General features: G+C 34.4%; 1 protein-coding gene across 2 annotated transcripts in view; it reads left to right on the top strand.

Moving 5' to 3' along the window:
* The window catches only part of LOC145675620 (adipokinetic hormone/corazonin-related peptide receptor variant I-like), a 57,966-nt gene that overhangs the window by 18,643 nt on the left and 16,978 nt on the right, over window positions 1-22,345 (top strand). For both annotated transcript variants that reach the window (XM_081746171.1, XM_081746162.1), the window contains exons 2-4: window positions 13,492-13,716; window positions 14,987-15,074; window positions 21,429-21,656. In XM_081746171.1, coding sequence (XP_081602297.1) covers window positions 13,493-13,716; window positions 14,987-15,074; window positions 21,429-21,656 — 540 coding nt within the window. In that variant the 5' untranslated portion in view covers window position 13,492. The remainder of the gene's footprint in view (window positions 1-13,491; window positions 13,717-14,986; window positions 15,075-21,428; window positions 21,657-22,345) is intronic.

Here is a 22,345-nt window from a genome sequence, read left to right as displayed (position 1 = left end):
TCTCATGCAAAGTGTCGACTTGACTAAGTTTTGAGATTGAGGAAATATATTTAGGAAAAATTTTGGAAATTTCATGCAGAGTCCTGAGAATTTGGGGTAAATATCTTCACAAAACTAAGAGAACTTAATTTCGGACGGAAGCAAGAGATTATACTTGATTTCAACTTTGATAAAAAGAAAAAAAATATAGGTTTTTCTAGAAATAATAGATTTCGAACAGATGGGAATAGACTAAAGATTTTGCATAAAACTTAGCATAAAGTTAAATAAAACCATAGGTTTAGGATGTGAGACAAATTTGACTCGTCCTGATGTAAAAGTTAACTGTGATTGCGTAAAGAGTAACTTAAAAATCGAACCTTACTGAACAAGCAATTTTCAATAAGGGCAGGTGGATCAGTGGTAGAATGCTTACCTCTAGTGCGTGGGGTCCTTGGTTCGATCCCCGTCCAAGTAAGTTTGTGATGGACAACACTGTGTCCGTGGGTTTTCTCTGGGTACTCCCGTTTTTTCCCACTTTCTCTTTCCACCAATTCTTCCATCAGTATTCAATTGTCGAAATCATCGTCTCTCTTACATTAAAAGGCATAATTGCGGGACGTTACACTGATAGATTTTATTTTTCACGAAATTTTCAAAAATTTTCTTAACATCTTCCAAAGAACGAAAATTTCCGCTTGGTATTTTATCTACATTTTCTTAATGCTAAATATCACGTTTCAAAGGCGACGTATGACCTTGATCCTGAGAGTTCAGCCAATTGGAGAATTGTTGTGACATTACACAATTTTGTTAACTTTAAATTATAATAACAATACTTTAAATTGTTTAACGAGTTAATAATTTATGGATATATTATTACTATAGAATTCCAAGTAGCACTTAACTTCAAATGCTTTTCCATCTTGACGTTCTTTAAATTTAAGTTTGTTTAATTTGCCTATATCTTAGTAATCTCTTATACACATCAGTAGATTTGCCGCTGATGATGTGTTTTCAAGTACTATTCTGTGATTTTCTTCGAATGAATGTTAACTACAGATTTTTGTGGATGATTCATAAGTTCTTCATATCTAGTCTGAATTTGAATAGGTTGCCCTACATATGTAGCAACATATTTTGTGAAAGGTCATGGACGATTGGCCACCCTAGATGTTCATTCTATTCCATGTGTGCAATTCGCGTGTATTAAATATTGCACCAAATATATATTTTATGAACTTGGAAATGAAAAAAAAAATATTTATGTAGTTGTGTAGATTGTTGAAAGCGACTGAAATAAATTACCTACAGAGCAAATAAGAAAATGTTTTCGAAATGTTATTTCTGTTGAAATATTAAACTTCCAACTTTCCATTGAAACATGTATAATAACTGCTTGCCATTGGTTGTCTTGAAATCAAAATTTTACCATTGTTATTTTCCAGATTCTTTTTATGAATTGCAAGGAAACTCTTTTACGAAATTGTTTTACACTGTCAATGCTTTTGTAGCAATTTTTGATTGCTTCTCGAATTTGAAACAGTATGTCTGCCTTGTTCATTGCTTCACTACTGTTACACATAGATTTCATACTGCATACTTTGTGCACTGCTTTCCTAAATACTAAACAATAGTCTCTGCTATTGAATTTCACAATGATTTCAATATATAAAAACAAAATGAGCAATGACCTGCAAGCTACAATACCAAAACATTTTTTTAAATAATACTTTTTCTTAATTTAGTTACTCAGTTTTACGACCCTTCAAGCTCCAAGAATAAGAACAAGAGCCTTTACTATGAGATGTTACAAATAATCCAGGTACTTTGTAAGAATCTTGACCTTGGAGTTTGTAAATTAGAAGACTGTAGGCCTACCATTCTGAGGAACGTTGAGTCAAAAGATAATCTCGTTATTGATGTCACTAATGTTTTGGTGCCTACTTTTAATAGCTAAGTAGCACAGAGCGGAAAATTTCTCCTTGTGTTGAAATATTTTGATAAGCAATTTTAAAATAAAAACAAGATAAATTGTCGCCAGTCAACAAACTATAATAAACTATCAACTGATCTCAACTTGAAGTACAAGTTTTAAGAGAGAGAAACAATTAATACTTAGTTTCAATAGATATTGACTTTGAAGAGCATTTTAGAAATCTGCTTTTGCACTGCAACCTCCTTCTGAACTCCGTTCTTCATAATAGTAATTACAAAACGAAATTTACATCGAGTATGCATTACGAATAAGAAAGAGACAAGATTCTATAGCTATCACTCTAGCTCCAAAGAAATCACTTATTCTCTGCTTCGTTCATCACTCAGATCGATCTGTACAAGATACGAAAGTTAAAAAAAAAAATCTCAAAGGCGAGGTGGACCTTCGACATACGCCAAACAGGCTGCAGTAGCCCTAGCATCCGTAATCCAGAAAGGGCGCTGAGGCTAGGGATGCGCATGAGACAAGATTTGTAGCTGTCTCGTCTCGAAAATGTGCTGTAAAAATGATGTCTCGACTCGAAAACTGTATATTTCTCTATTGGAAGAGCCGTGTCTCGACTCGAATTTTGTCAGGAAAATCCTGTCTCGACTCGCCTCGTGTACATCCCTAGCTGAGATTTTCTTTTTTTATATGATCTTAGACCCTTCTTTTTTTTAAAAAAATTAATGATTTTATTTTTCAAAAATCCGCAAATGAGAAAGACAACGCTTCCCAAACCTCAGGAATTTTCCATCGAGTCACTATGAAAAAACTATGTAGAAAAAACTTGAATGCTATATACGTTAAGAGAAGCTAAAAGTAAAGTAAAGTAATATACAGTTAAACGTATATACAGATGCATGGAAGAAAACAATATTCTAAATAAAACTTAAAATACATAATGCATAATTATAAATATATATATATATATATATATATATATAATTAATAATATAGGTATATACGTACTGGCCCAGACTTACCTATATTATTAACGAACAATCACCTTCATAAAACATTTCCATTAATATTGGTTTTATTTAAAAAAAAAATAAAAACATTAAGAGCGAAGACTTGTCTTTACAGAGTTAAAGCCTAAAATTATCATTAACGATTATTAACTAAAACTACTGATTAATTAGCTATTATATTGTCAAAATATAGGACCATATATATTGGGCAATAGTCACATTGAACTGAACAAAATCAGATGGTTCAGCGTATATTTCAGTATCAGTAATAGTTTTGGTGAAAAAATTGCGAATTTATTTGAGTCTCGATAGGAGGTACCGTAAATGGTTTCGATATTGACTCCGAATCAGTGCGTGATGCTTATATATTTCGATCTACGTACTTGAGTTATGAGATAAAGAGCTCTGGTCTAGAATGCAAGAAAAATACTAATGATATGAGTTGATGCCCTGACTAAATACATCATTCAATTGAACTTTCTCCGTTTAGCAGCATTAGCATTACTAATAACTTGCTCCTTTTCGTGACTATGTTACAAACTTCTGAAGGTATGAGAAAGGAGATCAAAAATATAAATCGGACATGTATTCGGAAACATATAGTTTAGCCTCTGTATATATGACCATTCATGTACCCAATTTACTCTCCAAACTTGGCAATCCAGTGGATTGTGAACCCTGTATTAAAGGCGGTGTATCACAATGACTGGTACCTCTCCCAACCGGTTTAGTAATTAATAAACGCAGTCTGTGTTCGATTCTCGATTAACGTTAAAAATTTGAATGCAGTACGGTGATTTGGATTCCACTTAGAATTGTTGATTCATGTCTCATACAGCCTCGCTGCTAAAAAGGGACGCTAAACTCCACACTACTGTAATATTTGGGCCCATGGCACCTTCACAACGGAATGAGAGAGTTGTTCTGAATGAAAACTAGAAACATATCACGTAAAGATATATTACGTCTCTATATGTTGATATTGGACGGTAACATTGTTTAATTGGACAGAGAGATATAAAATGTGTACGAAAGCATCGCATTCTGTAACTCTCTCACTGGGAACGAACGAACTGAGGGGCTTAGAAGCATGGGCCATGATGGATGTGTAATATAAGGGTTCTATTGGCAAATCGTTAGCCGAAGGTTACAAAATGAGATATTTTAACAAATGATTTTGCCTGTTTTTTCTTTTAACTTAAAAAAATTTTTTTTCATCTTCATCAGGCATATACAACACCTGCATTCTCGTTTCAGACCACCTTAATCATCCTATGAATGTGTCACTGTTCTGCAATATTAGTATCATTGATTCATATATATAGTAGTGTCAGGCATTTTGAAACTAGCCTTTGATACGGGGCTCACAATACTTTGGGTCCTCTAATTTGAATTGACATGCGAAAAAATGAATGAATAGAGGGGGGTCGAAAAAATCGAAAGTTTGAGGACCCCTTTGCGGTACTGCGGAAAAGTTGTTCCTGCATGTAAGTATTACTCCTGAGAAATTCCAGAACTTTAGGATAATATCTTCTGTTCTGGCAAGGCCTCTGAAGTTTCGAAGATTTGCTAAGAAATACGAAAAATCTAAAATTATGTAAATTTTCAATAGAATCGTAGGCTTTTTTGCGGTAGTACGGAAAAGTTGTACCTACATGTAGTTATTACCTGTGCGAAATTTCAACATCTTAGAATATCTTACGTTCTGGCAGAGGGTGCAAAATTGTGAAAATTCGTTGAAAAATTCAAAACATTTATGTTTTTTTATTATTTTTTAATCTATGCATCTATCACAGCATCTTGGTAATAACGAAAAGTTGCGTTTATATATATTTAACTACTATAAAAAGTTTCAGAAATCTGGGATAATATTTTCTCTTTTGGCGGTTGGCCTGAACTTACATAATTCGTATGAATTATATTCTTCCAATCGCAATAACTAATTTGTTTCAAGTTAAGCAGCAACATTTTATAACTACACAGTTATTATGCTTCAAATGTTTAATGTTGGAATGTGAAATGTTTATGTTTTAACGAACAGAAAAATAAACCTCTACATTATAAAACTTATGGATTGTCAATTTCGGGTTTGTCAAAATTTTTCGCGAAGGTTTCACAATTCACATTTTATACTGACTCTTGAATCTGAATGATGGCATACACTTTCTGGATTTCAAGGTAACCCGAATAAAGCCGTCACGGTTTTCATGGCCACAAACTTTTCTGGAGGCCTCCGTAACTAGATGTACAGTTCTTCCTACAGCTTGGGTGTGGCATGGGAAGTCAGTGAATGACCATTCAGTTGGAACCTCTTTTTGCAGCATGGTTTGCAGAGCCTCTGATGTTATGTTATTCAAAACTGGTTGTGGGGTAACCTGGGTTCTCTGCCAGTCGATCATATCAATGTAGTCCTTAGCTTCAAAATTTATCTTAGGAATGTTGAATTTGCGAACACCATCAGCTTCACCTGTTTCTTCAACTTCTCTGGCTCTGGCTTTTATAACTTTTCGAACTACAAATGTTCGAATGTGAGCTCTTTTGTCGGTTAGCATCGCAATCAGAATGTTTTCTGGAGATGCGAAGAAAGCATTTCGCTAAATCACAGAGTCGATCACGTCGAGGTGAGTTTTATCCAAATATCTACAGGTCACAATGAATTGGTGAGTGTCGAGCTCCATCCCTAATTGAATGTTGGACTTAGATATGGAACCAGAATGGAACATACACTCTCATAATGAACTCCACTATGGTGTTTAGGCTGTGCGAAGGTTTCGTTGTGGAAACATATAGTCGTAAGGTCCTGTTCGCTGTTGCCAACCAGCATAACACGTTGAATCGCCCTGGATCACGTTTGGCTATATCTGCTGGACAGATTCCTAAGGAAATGGCAAGAGCAATATCCATAAGATATTTTTGATCCTTAGTAAGAATGAATGGATCAATCGAAGATAAGGCACAATTAATTGGCTCATATATTACTAACGGAAGCTACTCTCAGCCGTCCAAAGACTTTCCAATGCTGCCAGAGTAAGACGAAAGGCCAGAAGTGGGCTCATCAAGGAATTGGAACAAGTAACGTAGTGATAATTCATTAAAATGAAGGAGGTAAACAGCCCATTGAGCAGGTTTGCCTAACTTCAATTCAAGGCGGCGCAGGACTCCATTATGCACTCCTGTGTTTACTGGCATTCCATCACAGCCAAGCACAAAAACACTGTTGAGAGCTCCAAGCATCTCTTCTGTGACATAGTTGATAATATATTCAGGAATGTCCAGACTGGATCCAGAGGTAGGTGTAACGTATCTAACGTAGACAGAAAGAGATTCCTTCAAAGAGAATAATGTTCTTCCATTAACGTTCTCTGAAAGTACTTCTCGCCAAGCTTTTCTCTTGATAATGTGTTATCAAGTTGGCAATCAACTCTTACCTCTAAGTTTTTTCACAGTTCGAGATCTTTCTGTTTATATTTTGTTTTTGTCAACTATTAACGTTGTATCCGATGCACTGATTAGGTCTACATCGTGCAAAACACCTGTGGCTATTGCAGCAGTGGCTTGAAGCGATACCCCGAACCTTTGATTTAATATGGCGGTATTTGTCAGCTTCATTCGCATTTGGGACGGCACTGTTCGAGTTATTGTGATTGAAAGAATACGGTTCATGTACTAGTAAGAAACAATATGTAAGTTCAGGCGAACAACCAGAAGAGAAAATATTATCCCAAGGTTCTGAATTTTTTTTATAGTAATTAAATATATGTAAACGCAACATTTCGTTATTACCATGAAAGATGATGTGATAAATTTAAAGTATTAAACAATTTAAAAAGATAAATGTTTTGAATTTTCAACGAATTTTCAAAATTTTGCACTCCCTGCCAAATAAGAAATCATTCTAGGGTGTTGAAATTTTGCACAGGTAGTACCTCCATGTACGTACAGCTTTTCCGCACTACCGCGAAAGGACCTACGATTCTATTGAAAATTTACAAAATTTTAGATTTTTCCTATTTTTTAAGTAAATTTTCGAAACTTTAGAGACTTTGCCAGAATAGAAGATATTATCTTAAAGTTCTGAAATTTCTCAGGGGAAATACTTACATACAGGCACAACTTTTCCGCACTACCGCAAAGGGGTCCTCAAACTTTCGATTTTTTCGACCCCCTAATGAATATATAATGGATAAACCTTAGGTTTTCAGCAGGCCTGTATCCATGGCAGGCTTCCTCCCTCCAAAATTTTACTGCCCCCCAAAATTTTCACGGTAGCTTGCAAATGAACTATAATACGGTTTGATTGCCCCTTTATCTTCTACCGAACCCCCCTATATTTTGGGGGCTAGCTACAGGCCCGGTTTTTGAACACAAATCCTGTACAAAATTGTTTCTTTTATCTCTCTTCCTCTATTATCTCAGGAAATTTGTAACAAAGTCATGAAACTAGTCAATCTGGTATGTATACAAGTATCATAAAAAAAAAAAAAAAAAAGAGAGAGAGAGAGAGAGAGAGAGTTAGTTTGTAACTTTACTTGTTTGCTCGAGATAGTCTTTGAAATTATTCAAACTTCCACTATCGAAGAGCACAATTCATTGACGGTGACTGTCTTAATGAAATAGATCTTCAATTATCTTATAATTTTAAATCGATACCGAATAAAAGTATAGCATAAATGCAAAATAAAAAATACTATATCAGTTTCAGTTATATATATTTGATACATTAAGACTGATAGCATTTTTTTTTTTTTTAATTTTGTATTTATATGCAGAGTGTCTTGCAGCCTTCATGGGTTTCTCGTTGAACTTTGACTATTCACTGTTGACCCGAGAAAATCTCTATCACGTGCAATACATCAAAGCAGTATCTCCCACACTCTTATAATCATAGATATTCTTTTGATTTATTATAGTAATTACGTAAATTTGGACCATCTAATGAGTAAACTCAGAAAGAAGATTCAAGAAATATATTTATTTTCTTTTTAGCTTCTTGGAGACTAACATCTGTTTATTACAGACTTGCTTGATCTGGAATAAGCCTACGTGTATTCGGATATGTTTCTTTTTACATTATTTTCATCAAAGCTCTTGCATATTATTTTACATTTTCTTCTCTCTCTCTCTCTGTTTTTGAGCTCCTATAGGATGTCTGAAAAGTTGTTCCTAGTGTCTGAATCTACTCTAGCTTCACCCTTCAATTTTGGCTATTAACAGCTGTACAAATAATGATACGTGACAGTTGAAGGAAGTTTACAAACAAATAAAGTGCCATCCTTGACATATTTGAATAAACCATAAGCCTGCCTCAAAAATTAAAAGAGATAACATTTCCTGAAGATGGAAATAGAGTCCCTTTGTGGCTATATGGTTAATATGCGCGCCTTTAGCGCGGGAAACCGAATTTAATTTTTGGTGTGAGTTCGTGAGGTTCGGATCCTAGGTTAAACTCTAGATCCACATCTCGTATAGCCTCGGTGTTATAAATTGAATTAAACTCTTAAATAACTAACTAAAAGCGGAAATGAAACAAACAGAACGTGCCACTGTCGAAGGACCGAAGAATGGAAATTATTTCAGCTTATCGATAACGATAGAAATAATAACTTTAAAGGCCGCAACAAAGTCAAAGTTAGCAACAATGGAAAGTGCCAGAATTTTCTTTGTATGATACTCCACATGAGAATAAAATAACGATCCATTCTAAAGAGCTAATCTGAATAGTCAGTCTTGTGATCAATAATCTTAGAACGAACAATTTGTTTGTAAGATATTTTATTGCTTTAGGTAAATAATTTTACTACAAGTTAGCCACTAAACGTTATAGTTACTAAGTAATTATTTGATTAAAAATCTAGCTAACGAACAAATTGCTTTAAATTATCGGATCCAGAATGTTCGTTTGGAGGGGGTGGATCAATCCTGGACGACGAATATAGACTCGAAATATAGCGAAATATATGTAAAGAATAAATTAGTGCTATGTATACATGATTTGTTATAGTTTAGTTGATAGACTTCATGATATGATATGAAAATTGTAACGTGATGCTAAATAGCTGAGCACAAAAAAGAAAAAGAAAAATATAGCCTTTGAAAAGGCGGTTGTCCACGCCGTCCTTCTTCATGGATCCGGCAAGAGCACTTCAAAGTTAATTAATAACTGACAACTGTTTGTTGATTTCATTTTTGTAAAATTTTAATCATAAACAACTACTATCACGCTTATGATTATGATTTTTTTTTTTTTTTACCACACCATATATAACTGCCTTGGTTACTTGTGTCATCTGGTGTAAGATTTACGAATTATCTACTTGGTTCGTACTTTGTGGTACTTAGTACGTTTTTGCAGTATATGATATTTCTAAACAAGCTATTGTTTAAATTGTTTACCTTCACGTTAGTATTTTGCTAAAGAACTGCTTCTTTAGGTAGGCCCTATATATCATTTCTGTCCTTTATTGAATATTTTGTCTTACGATTGATGAATAAAGTTATAATTACCAAAATTGTTTAAAGCTATTTTACAAAATTAAAGGAGTGCTACCTATCCCGTTAAGTTCTTATGGAGAAATATGGAGAAGTAATAACATACTGAAACAACAAAATGTTCGTTTGTGTGTCTACCTGCCTATTCCACGATAAGGGGTCGTCCACATATTACGTAACGCGGCAAAGGGGGGAGGGAGTTCTGCCTTGCGTTACGAAGTATGACAAGGGAAAGGAGGGGGTTTACGTCTTCGTTAGTAACGCATGTTTTTTGCTGTAGATTTTATTTTTATTCACAGGTTTATATACAACCTTTTAAACAAATAATTTTATCCAGTTCTTTTCTTTTTTATAAACAAACTAGCCTTTGGCTAGCTGGGGGTTCCGCCCCCAGACCCCCGAGTCTGCTCGGCCTACGGCCTCGCATTTCTTATCTATCGGCCTTTGCATCAACAATGAATTTCGTGAACTTGCTCTTCATATTTCCTAAATCTGTCCATCCGGGGGCTTCGCCCCCACACACTGTCTTTGCTCGCCTACGGCCTCGCACCCCTTCAACCCACAATTCTATCTTTAATTTTCCTTTTTCAACTACCCAAAAGATAAGATTTTGAAAACGCCCATTTAAATAGCATGGGAATTTCTTCATTTCCCTTTAGATCCCTTTAAAACTAAAAATATTCACTTTTGACAATTTTCCTGTCAGTTAGTCCTGGAAGGCTACAATCATGCCAAATTTCATCATTCTAATCCTGCGGTAACTGCCTAAACATTTTGGGGTGTAGAAGACGTCCCATATAAATAACATGGGAAAGATTTTTCAGTTCTCCATAAAACCACTCTACGGTTAGAAATTGTTATTTCTGATGATTCAGTTAGGTAACACTAACGAAAACGTACAAGCATGCCGAATTTCAAGTTTTTATTCCAATTCTAAGTATCTAAAACATGAGATTATAGGTCCAAAAAAAGGTCCATTTAAATAACATGGAGAAATTCTTCATCCCCTTTTTAGACCCCCTAGAAGTTAAAAATATTCACTTTTGGCAATTTTCCAGTGGGTTTGTCCCGGAAAGCTACAATCATGCCAAATTTAATCATTGTAGCCCTACAGGAAGTGCTCAATAATTTATGTCAGCTCGTGTAGTTTTATATATAGTTAAGATAAAATATTGATGTTGGGAAATTGGAAACTTATAGCCTATATAAATTGAATTATGCAGAAGAGATTCGAAGACGCTACTAGACAGCAGCGTGACTGGTGATGAACCCTGCATGTATTACAGTACAAGAAAACTCGCGTTTTGACGCAGTATGGCGTAGTTTCGTATTTAAGACGTAATAATCATCATTGCTTGATAAAATGCAATGAAATCTTTGTTTTACGTTCCATGCATATACTCTGCAGGTTAGAAAGAATACTATAGATTATTAATAGAAATGAATGATAGTTAAAGGAAAAGATAGAGTTAGTGGCGTAACTAAAAAGCTCACTCCCCCACAATACAGAGTGCAGTAGGGCCCCTTCTCAATGTTTCTATTGAAAAGACAATACGAAGCATTGGCCGATTATTTGAGCTTTCAAGGAGTACTTACTGATGTTACAATGACTTGTGAATTCATTACTATGGACCGGAAACCACCACTGAACAGTGCTTAAAAAGGCCTACCTGTATGAGTAGTTCAGTTCCAAACCGGGTTTTGTCCATTTATAGCAAATCCCGGAAAACAGAAAAATTGTAGAATGTGACTTCATGTGAATCATTTGAACACTCTCAAATATTTCCAGCTCTACAGAACACATCGATCCTACAGTTTTTCTCAGTTTTCCGGGATTTGCTGTAAATGGACAAAACTCGGTTTGGAATTGGATAACTCAAATACGGAAAACGTTTATTTTGATCATACAAATAGAAAGAATATAAATAGTTAATTTAAGAAAACCAATAACAATTCAAGCAACAAGCATATACACTTTTGCATAATTTCTGGTTATAACCTGTTTCTGAATACATAATTGAATCTATTTGATTGTAAGGAATCGAATTATAAACATAATTTCGTGTGAGAAAAAAAAAAAAAAAAAAAACGAGACACACAGTAAACAGGAATGTCAGATAGATAGAAGTATTAAACGTTTTTACACAATTTCTTTAAATTAACAAATATTTTTCAAAATTACTTTCACATAAGCAACCCGACCTAGTAGGGTTTCGGTAAAAACTTTTGGAAAACATAAAACTATTTCTGTGGACACAACGAAACACTGTTCTGGTCAGAAATTGAACCAATTAAAAAAAAAAAAAAAAAAAAAAAAAAAAAAAAAAAAAAAACGGAACCGGTTTTGAAGAAAACCGAAACAAGGTCCAGTGAAAACCGAAACTAGTTTCGGTGAAAAACAGGTTTTTAACATTCAAAAACCGTTTCGGTTTTCCTACAAACCGAAAAACCTGTTTTTGTGCCCACCACTATTTGCGATACGCTTCATTTTGAATACTTAGCAATGCTCACGCACTTAACCTACACTGAGTCATGGTATTCCTTAAAAATGTTTTGAATAATTTCAGCTTTGATAAAGACCTCTCTACAGTTGCTGACGGGAAGTACATAAGTCAGGCAGACTACTTGCTAAGCAGGCGTTTTCAACAAATAGAAATCGTTTTCTTTTAATTTTGCACTCATAAGCGTATTTAAAATACTTAATAGGAATAGCTGCTTCAACATCTCATGAATTTAATCTATAATATCATCAATATTAATAATATTTAGTTTGTTACTTCAAATCTTTAACTAAATAGTTCGTTAAAACTTTATTCAACACAATTCATTTTTTACTATTTGGGGTACCACATTGAATTGGGTCCTTCCTCATTGCGGGACTTACGGAACCGTTATTTACGTCTCTGGATGGAATGAAAATTTTCGAGAAAACGGAATAACCCCAAGCGTTTTTTGTCTACTAGTTTAAAAGTACGAATTTGGAAGCCACAATGACTTCATTTTAATTTATAAAATTACATGAGGTTTTTTTTCGTTCTGTACGTATTTTTCTATCATATAATTAATATGTTTTCTTTCATTTTATTCTATACAATTTTTTATAAATATTAAATATGAGTATATTTTCAATATAAAGTTTTTCCTGACTACATTTTTTAGAATTTGAATTTACAATAATGAAAAAATAGTGTTACTACTATAGAATACAATGAGAGAGAGAGAAAAAACATATACACTTTGTTCCAAAATAAGACATTTTCAGGTAAGTTTCTGTTTGTATAGCCATGTAGTAGCCATAGATAAAATAATCTTTATACGAAACTTTGATGCAGTTTTTCATCAAATAAAAAAAAACTTTAGTTTTTATATTTATTTTTCCTGTACTTCACACACACGCACACAAAGAGAAACACCATGTGAACCTTTGATTACAATGAATGAAATATCTGAAAATTTTCCAGTTATACAAAGTTGTTATCGGAAAATTATGATCTGTTGTTTTACATTCCTATACATGCATTCAACCTATTTTATAACTTTATGTGGGGTAAATGCTTGCTTGTAGATATTTGTTTCGAACGGAAATTTTCCAGAAAAATATAATAGAAAATTTTCCATCTCATGATAAGTACAAAACATTGTTTTGGTTTATTCAATATTAGTAATCTTAACAACTATTGAAGATTTTGATTAGTGGATATCTACTAATTGATGAAATGTATTATATTTTTTATATCGATAGTTTAATTCTTTCTTCTAAATTTAATATATCACAAAAATTTGAGAACCAACCAATTTCTCAATGTTTTTACCTATCTCTTCATCGTTTCTAAATATCAATTATCCTTCGACTTCAATAAAAAAATAATATTATTGTCTTCTTTCTAAATATTGTCTCGTTCTATTTTCTTATTGATTATTACTATTATGCTACTTAAATTTATCAAAATTTATTATCTGCAAATTATTATTACTATTTAAAATGTGCAATATTCCATAATATAGAGATAAGTAAATTGACACACAATTGTAGAATTATTACGAATAATATGCTATTTTTTATGCTTTCAGAATGCAAATAAGCAACATTACAATGATTCCAGTTCCTACTCCGCAAACACTTGAGATCGTCAACTCATGTGCTTGGATGGAGAATGAAAGGTTAACGTCTCCAGCACCCACGATGTCACACGACATGGTATTCAATGGGGGTCACTTTCTCAGCGTTATAGTCTATTCCTGTCTTCTCATGATCTCAAGTGTAGGAAATATTAGCGTATTTATTACAATACTCAGGTAAATTATTTTAGATTAATTCTCTCAAATACAGACATATATACATACGAATTAGTTTACTCTTAATTTCTACTTTTGCATGCTATGAGACGCAAAACTCATATTCTTAAAAAAAAAAAAAAAAAAAAAAAAAGCTTAAGATTCAAATACATTATTTTTTTTTTTAAATCTTACTCTCTTTCTTGCGTCTTTACTTATTTCAGTTTCATTCAAATGTCTTATTTGTTTTATCATTTTTACACGTATATCTCGTACTCTTTAATTCTCCCTGCTTACCTTATTATTTTTTTTAAATTTGTTTGCTCCTCTTCATCCTCATTAGAGTAATTTTCATGCCTGTAAGAATTTCTAGTGTGATAGCCTTCTTTCTAATTGCCTTCTAATATAATATTTTTAAAATTGTCAGTGCTATACAACTTCATTCTTTCTCGTTCTCTTATTTTGTTTTCTGCATTATCTTCTTTTCTTTCCCTGTTTTATATTACGTAGTATTTAATATTTTCAATTGTTTTATTACATTCTAATTTATTACTTTTTGCCACTATCAAATTGAGTATGCCTATCCTTTTATTCAATCTTTCCTTTTTAACTTATAATCGTTATTTTATACTTTTCTCGTCCTTTAAACCATTCTATATTATTTCTACCTTCTCAACGGTTCTACTTTCTCAACGGTTCTACCTTCTCAACGTTTTTTTAAAATTCTTACTGATAGTTCTTACTTCATCATCACATGTTTTTATTCGATTAACTTACTGTATTCCCATAAGAAAAAAATTACTGAAATAATATTTGGACATACATAAACGTTAATGTACTCTTCGTAGATCAAAATATACCACATGATATACGTGTATTTGAATGTACGCCTGTCATTTTATTTTTTAATGAATTAAGTGATTCAAGCAAAGGATTTTTGGTTTCAACCTTTATCGCCATAGAACAAAAACAGTAGGAGTTGGCGAGTAATGGCTTTTTGGTACGGATTCAGCTTTCGAGGAACAGGTTCTATCTTTGATCTTATTACTCAATTGCAACTAGTACTTACATACATACACTACTTCAAGTTTGAGTATTGAATTCGCATTGTTCGGGAATCTTAGTTTTACACTGTGAAACGGTATTCACTTCTTTAGTAAGTATTCTTACAATTATCAGCATTCCTTCTTTACTTGTTTTAGTTGTACTTAAATTTGAAGTTATTTTTACTTTCATCATTCAACAGTAACTTTAATAATCATTTCTGATTACATTTATTTTTCTTTTACAGGACGCGCCCTATATCCCGAATACATATGATGTTAATGAATCTCGTAATAGCAGACTTATTTGTTACATTTTTGCTCCTTCCACTCGAGGTTAGTAGAATACATTTTCTAAGATTTAAAGCCTCTATTATGAAAGAAGGACATTTTTTGTTCTGATACATACCTTAAATGATAGATACAAATAATTATACCTATTTATGATATTATATCATCTTTTGGTGTATGAATGAGATAATTTTTAGTACATAGGGATTGATATTACCATATTATTATCGAGTGTAAGAACGGATCGACTTCTCAAGGATCTTTTATCACACATAATTCCTATTGCATTTGTACACAATGATTCCTATTCCTATTGCATTTTATAAACATATGATGGAAGTTTACATATCAGCCTCGAAAGTACCGTCACACTCTTCTTCCATTGACATTATCTAACCTTCGTAATCAAATGCTCACACAAAAAACACACATTCACTCTCACTCACTCCTACTACTACAACTACTAGCACTGGTTCCGTCTCGCGCCTTTACATCTCATGCTCTCTGCACCCCCTTTACTTCCACTCTAAGATCCATGGCATGGTACACCTCAGCACACCTCCCTATATTTTGTAGCACCATGTCAACTGGCTGTGTTTAGATTTCCGCGTCAACTACGTAGGTCCTTTTTTTTTTCAGTCACATATATTTTAAAATTAAACTTTTACCATGGAATCTCATTGTTCCGGTTCCTTACACTATTTTCATTTAGAAAAGCTTTCCTTTTCATACAGGTTACATTAAATTGTCTGTCTTTCTTATGGGGGATACGGACAAAATTTCGCCGCCGAAACCTCGTCGCCCAAAATCTCGCAGTCCAAAACCTCGCGTGACCAAAACCTCGCCGCCCAAAATTTCGCGTGGCCAAAACCTCGCCGCCCAAGACCTTGCGGGCCAAAACCTCGCTGCCCGAAACCTCGTAGGCCAAAATCTCGCCTGGTCAAAACCTCGCCGTCCAAAAACCTCGCGGATCAAAGTCTCGCTTGGCCGAAACCTTGCAGAATGAAACCTTTCCTTAAAATTTACCAATGAATTTCTTAATATGGAATTCCATATTGCAAATAATAATAATAATAATAATAATAATAATAATAATAATAATAATAATAATAATAATAATAATAATAATAATAATAATAATAATAATAATAATAAGAAGAAGAAGAAGAAGAAGAAGAAAATATTGTGAGCGTGGGCTTTCTCGGAGTATTCCCGTTTCTTCATTCCATCATTTCCTTCATCCTGATCATCTACGTCTCCTTTAACCTACAAGACATAATCGACGGACATAAAAACTCAGATATTATTTCATACTTTCATAAATATTATTATATTTTGTTAGAATTTCATAAGGTCACCGTCAAAGTGAAACAAAAACCAGCCCAGGCTCGAAACCCATATATGTTGAAAATTTGATCGAGACCAGTCGAGTGGTTCAAGAATTATTAAGTCACAAACGCAGCCACTTTCATTTTTATGTATTTCTACATGTCTAGCCCTTCCCGTTAAAGTGAAATGATAAAAACCATCCCAGGCTCTACCTGATCTGTGTGGCAAATTAGATCGAGATTGGTCTCGTGGTTCAAGAGTTATTAAATTTTATTTATTTTTAAATGTCTTCCCCTCCCATTCGTTGTACTGTCAAAATGAAATTATAAAATGCATCCCAGGCCCGAACCTCATCTATATTGAAAATTTCATCGCGATCGGTCGGGTGGCTCAAGAGCTATGATGTCACAAACATAGTTATTTTCATTTTTATATAGGATAGATTTTCAATGCACGCGTTAGAATTTTTCTTCTCATTATTTTAATGCAATTACGTGTTATTACAAAGTATATACAAATAGCAATATGTAGAGCATTCTACATGGAAGAAATCGTCGTGACGACGTTTTATACTGACGACATTTCTTCCCAGGCGAGATTACGTCCCACGTAGTTTAGACCAGGAAGATTCTGTGCCCCGAGATCAGGACTGCGAGGTTTTGACCAGGTGAGATTTTGGGACGCGAGGTTTTGGCCCGCGAGGTTTTGGGCAGCGAGGTTTTGTACCCAAACCTTCTTATGGTTGGTAAGTTAATTTTGGTTGGTTTACTTTCACTCTTTGCAAGATATTCAGTTACACCGTCATTACTACCTTCCTAGAGTTTAAGCGACAATTTCCGCTCTCTATAGTCCATAACAGCTTAAATTTTGGTGATCTTCACTTCTTCTCATGCTCAACCAAACGCCGCATGTTTGTATCGGATTTGCGCGACTACTATATGGACCTTTACTTGTTACACTCCTTTATTTGTTATATTGGCTTGAGATAGAATTTCTGAATGGTAATATAATAAAACAATGTGGGAAAAGACATATAGTGGGCAATATGAACGAAAATGCAGAGAGGCGTTAAACTCAGGAGATGTACTCATGTGTTCACCGAAAAAAAAAAAAAAAAGATACGTACAGGAATATTTTGTGTGATCTCCCCGTACTGCAGAACGTACAGCACAACGTGCCTGCATGAGGATGAGGTTGTCAATAAGTGGATGAGGTATAGCTTTCCATTCTTGGATTAATGTCTTCTTTAGTTTGGAAATGGATCTCGGAGCCATGTGGGACGGTGGCTCACCCTCTGGTGCGTGGGGTACATGGTTCGATTCCCGACCAAGGAAGTTTGTGATGGACAACATCATGTCCGTGAGTTTCTCGGGGTATTCCTGTCTCCTCTAACATTCTCATTCTACCAATTCTTCCATAATCATTCACTTGCTTTAATCACCTGTCTCCCTTAGCATAAAGAGCATCATTGTGGGACGTTAAAATAAAATATTTCGTTTCATTTCATTTTCAGAGCCACATGATGGGGTGCAATTCACTTACCAAGCATATCCCTCACATGTTTTAATGGGCCCAAGTCTTGTAATTGACTGCGCCAATTGAATCGTCTAATAACCTGAGGCTCAAGGTATTCATGTACTATGCTGACCCAATGGGGACGTGCAGTATCATCCATTAGGATGAAATCAAGGCCCATTGCACCCCTAAACAGATTAACATACTCTGATGGTTCCCCGTGGGAAGACATACAGGGGCGTGTCGGTGTAAGACCCCAGAATGATCCAACTTCCACCATGGTTTCTCCATTCCTGTTACGGTCCAATTCAGTAATGTTAATTCTCTAAGGAGCCATGTTCTAGGCTCTCTCCAGATGAATATACGTAGAGAATGACTGGCGAAACTAAACCAGGATTCATCTGTGACCGGGATATGGCTCTATTGCTCTTGGGTCCATTCGTGAAGTTCTCTGCTTCAATTAAAACGGCCTCTTCTATGCATTTAGGCCAATTGAACACACTTTGTTGGCTGTCTGGCATATCAGTGTTCCACAACTAACCGTTTATATACTATAAACTTGAAACAATGGTTCCTGTACCAGCTGCAAGATCCCTGCCGTGATCTGAGACAGTGTTGTGTCTTTTGCACTTGGCAGTTAGGCTTAATAAAGTGTTCTCTGGCTTGACACTGGTACTCCTTGGACGATCTCCGTGAAACATCTGACAGACGTTTTCACACTATTAAAATTGTTATAAGACTTTTGAGATAATAGTTGGTGGGACGCCGAGTTCACATTTCCAACTGGTTCTGACCTCTCTCCAGTTATACGATGATTCTTCCAGGCATGACATCATCAATAATTTTCTTTCGCCATTCTCCCATACGCACATGACAATAAGGCCAACAAGACGGCTCTATTCACGTTGTATGTGACGCCTCGAATCGGTGCTGTAGTCCTGAAATTTTTAGAGGGTAGGCCTATGCACTGTATCTGTGACAGAAGATATATACAATAGATAGGGTATTATTTTTAAAAAATAGCAATGTAAAACGCGTATATTAGCATTAAAATGTACTGGCTACGATACTTTCTTATAGCCTAAAACATTTTATTATATTATCTTAATGATACTTCTGAGATAAATCTCTGCACTAATATGAATGAACATATATGAATGTAGGTACGTAGAAAGAATCAACACACTGAGAAAAGGAGCAGAGAAAATCGCGATCGATGTACCAGAAGGAATTAAGAAAATTATAGTGAGGAGTAGGGTGGAAATATGATTGTCGCAATTAAATTAAGCTAACTGTTGTAATATTTACTGATGAAAACAATACAAACTTGGACAGAGACTGATCTCACATAGTCTTTCCGTTTTTCTTTATTTTCCTTCCTCTCCCTCCCCCCTCTCTCTCTTGTGAACTTGCCTCGTAACTATATCGTTAGCATTTGCGTCGTCGACACGAAAGATCTAGGTTCGATTCCCTGCGGGAGTTCATATGGCTCGGATTCCTGTTAAACTGTAGGTCCATGTCTAAAGCCTCAATCTGAGAGAGACACTAAACTTGAGTTCTTGGAGACCCGGGCTCGGTTACTGGCTAGAACTTATGTCGTTCGAATCTAACGTTAAGCTGTAGGTCCTCTACATCTCATGCAGCCTCGTTGTTAAAAGGAACGCAAAACTCAAATATTTTTTTTTAAATCAAATTTTGTGATTACAGAGTCGTGAGACAAAACTGACTTTTTTTTGGCATTATGGATACACTTGAACAGCGGCTAAGAATATGATTTAAAAAAAAGAACAGACATAATATTTTAATACTAGAGTCATGACTCGATTAAATAAATAAACAAACATAATCAAATAAAAATGATTGTATGTCTTGAAATAAAAGGTATACTTAGAGACGAAACTTTTTTGCTGATGCGATATGTGCAAAACGTTAAAAAAAAAAACGCGAATATCTTTTAGGAAACCTCAAACTTTTCGTTTCAGAGCCAGAAATCACGTTTATATTACCGCGAATTTTTGCGTGCGAAATTCGGCATTACTTGCGATAAATGCGAATAAAAACGAAAAGGTGGAATTCTTGTTAATTATTGCTAATCATAACTAAAAAAATCACGTTTCCAATATTATTTAACTTAAAGTCAGAGGCTAGAAAATTTTAGTAGTAACAGAAAAGGCAAATTTGAGGTTCAAGTGCGAGCATCATTTGTCAGTGAACATGGAAGTGCTGTTGTTCAACTCTTTAAGGAAGTAAAAGGATCTAACTACCTTATTGTGAAAAAAAAAAAAAAACTTGCGAAATAAATTAGTTAACTTAAGCAGGAAAATTTGGGTCTGCTACTGCAAAGTTAATTAAAAAGGGTAGTTCTCATCAGGCTAAAGTTGATGTCAAGTTGAAAACCTACCTGGCAAAAGTAATGCTGAAGCTGCAAAATTACACGCAAGCAAGTGACGACAATTCTGTGTGGAGAGTTTACGAAAAGTTCTGTGGGTTACTTGATTCAGAAACTGTTTCACTTCATAAATATGTAGACATCAACAAAACTGAACTGTTGTTTAAATCGTTGACTGTGTTTTGTGGTGAAAATGTTCATGATCTGTTGATTGCTTACCGTGAATTTAAAAGTAACGTTATTTAAGTTCTCAACAGTGAGGATAAGAAAGTTGGCATTGTAGCATTGTTAAACAGTTTAAAAGTTAACCATAGGTCTTTTGCTGTCAACTCATTACGTTCAATATGGTTGCCAGTCTGGAGTGTTGATGCCGAAAGTTTCTTTTCCAAGTATAATATGATTGTCACTGACAGGTGAACAAACTTAAAAGAAGAATGCTATCCTTTAACTAAGGATGAGGTTAGAGTAGTGTTTAAATTTTTGCATTAATTTCTATATTTCAGTGAATACATTAGCTAGAATATGCACCTAAGCAAGTTGTATCCTCATCTTCGTATTAGATAACCTTACTACCAGAAATATACTGTTTACAAGCCATAATTAAAAAAAAAATCTTCTGTTACATTTAGAAAAATAAATGCGAAAGTTGTGATAATTAATGCTACAAAATATCAAAATTGTTGCGAAAAAGTTTCGTCTCTAGGTATACCGTAATGATTAAGATTAAGAAGAGTGTATACCACCGCATTCCCTCGACTACAGGACAGGCCTGTCCATGTTGAATTCAGATATTTTCACCCGGGGGGGAAATGTGAACTCCTCGGGGGAGGGGAGTTTGGGTGAAGTAATTTCTACATTTTGTGATTGAAATTTTGAGTTTCTCCGGGGAGGAAATTCCCCCGGGCTACCTCCTGAATTCATCCCTGGGCCTGTCTCGAGCACAACTGCTGGTGTGTTGAAACACCGCTCATCACATCTGACGACAATGAGTGTATATATCACCGGGAACCATGCATGGCAATTAAGCACTGGTTCTAGGATAAACTCAATACATTTACGTATTCAATACTTTATGTACAATTTCACATTATTCTTAAGTTCTGCACATGAGTGAAAATAACACTGTGGTAAGAGAGTATAACAATGATTTTCAATTTTCTCTTTAGATTGCGTGGAATGTAACAGTGAGTTGGAAAGGAGGGGACGCAATGTGTCGAATAATGATGTTCTTCAGAACATTCGGCCTTTACCTTTCTGGGTTTATCCTCGTATGTATTAGCCTCGACAGGTACTTCGCTGTAATGAGACCATTAGCAGTCACTAACGCTGACCGAAGAAATAAGTATTTTCTCTTCTCTGCCTGGATTGGAAGCATCTTGTGCAGTTTACCACAGGTACGGCATTAGTTATACAAGGGATATTTCATTTAATGGGGGGAGGTTCCAAGAGACTTAATATAGCTATGAAGAAAGAAACAAGTATGACTATTAACTTCTTATTTACAATCCATTTTTTTTTTTTTCAAAATAGATTTCACAGATACTGTAGGATATTACTATGATCATTCTTGTTTCGGAATTTATTCGAAGATTTCAGAAAGAATGAAAACGTTTTGTCAGAATATTCATGTATCTTTTCTATAAAAATAGATAAATAGATTACTTAAAGAATATGTTTGGCGATTTTAAAGGTTTTAAAATGAAAGAGTGTTTCATGGTAATTTCATTTCTAATAAAATGAAATTACAACGAAACTATTTTTTTTTATTAACCATGTCAAATCTTTAATATTTTGCTGATTCTTTCATATTTTACTATAGAAAATGGGTAAAAAAGCAGTCAATTACAAAAAGTTTCAAAGTTTTGTAAGGTCTGACTAACTAATGTCTAGACAAATTTAGACTTCATTGTGCACCCATTTTGAATCCATATCCGTGCATTGAATATTACTCTAGTCCACTGTGGGAAAGCTTAGCTTGATTCAACCGCTTTTGTTCATTTTCAAAATCGACTTTTGAACGATGATTGGAGAGAAAAAAATATGATCATAGTAAAAACTAAATTCGATATTTAATGAATTTACA

Source organism: Thermobia domestica, chromosome 2 (genome assembly GCF_964235325.1).
Source record: "Thermobia domestica chromosome 2, izTheDome1.hap1.1, whole genome shotgun sequence".
NCBI lineage: Eukaryota > Metazoa > Arthropoda > Insecta > Zygentoma > Lepismatidae > Thermobia > Thermobia domestica.
The sequence above is the reverse complement of the archived record's forward strand: the minus strand, read 5'-3'. Positions and strand labels throughout refer to the sequence as shown.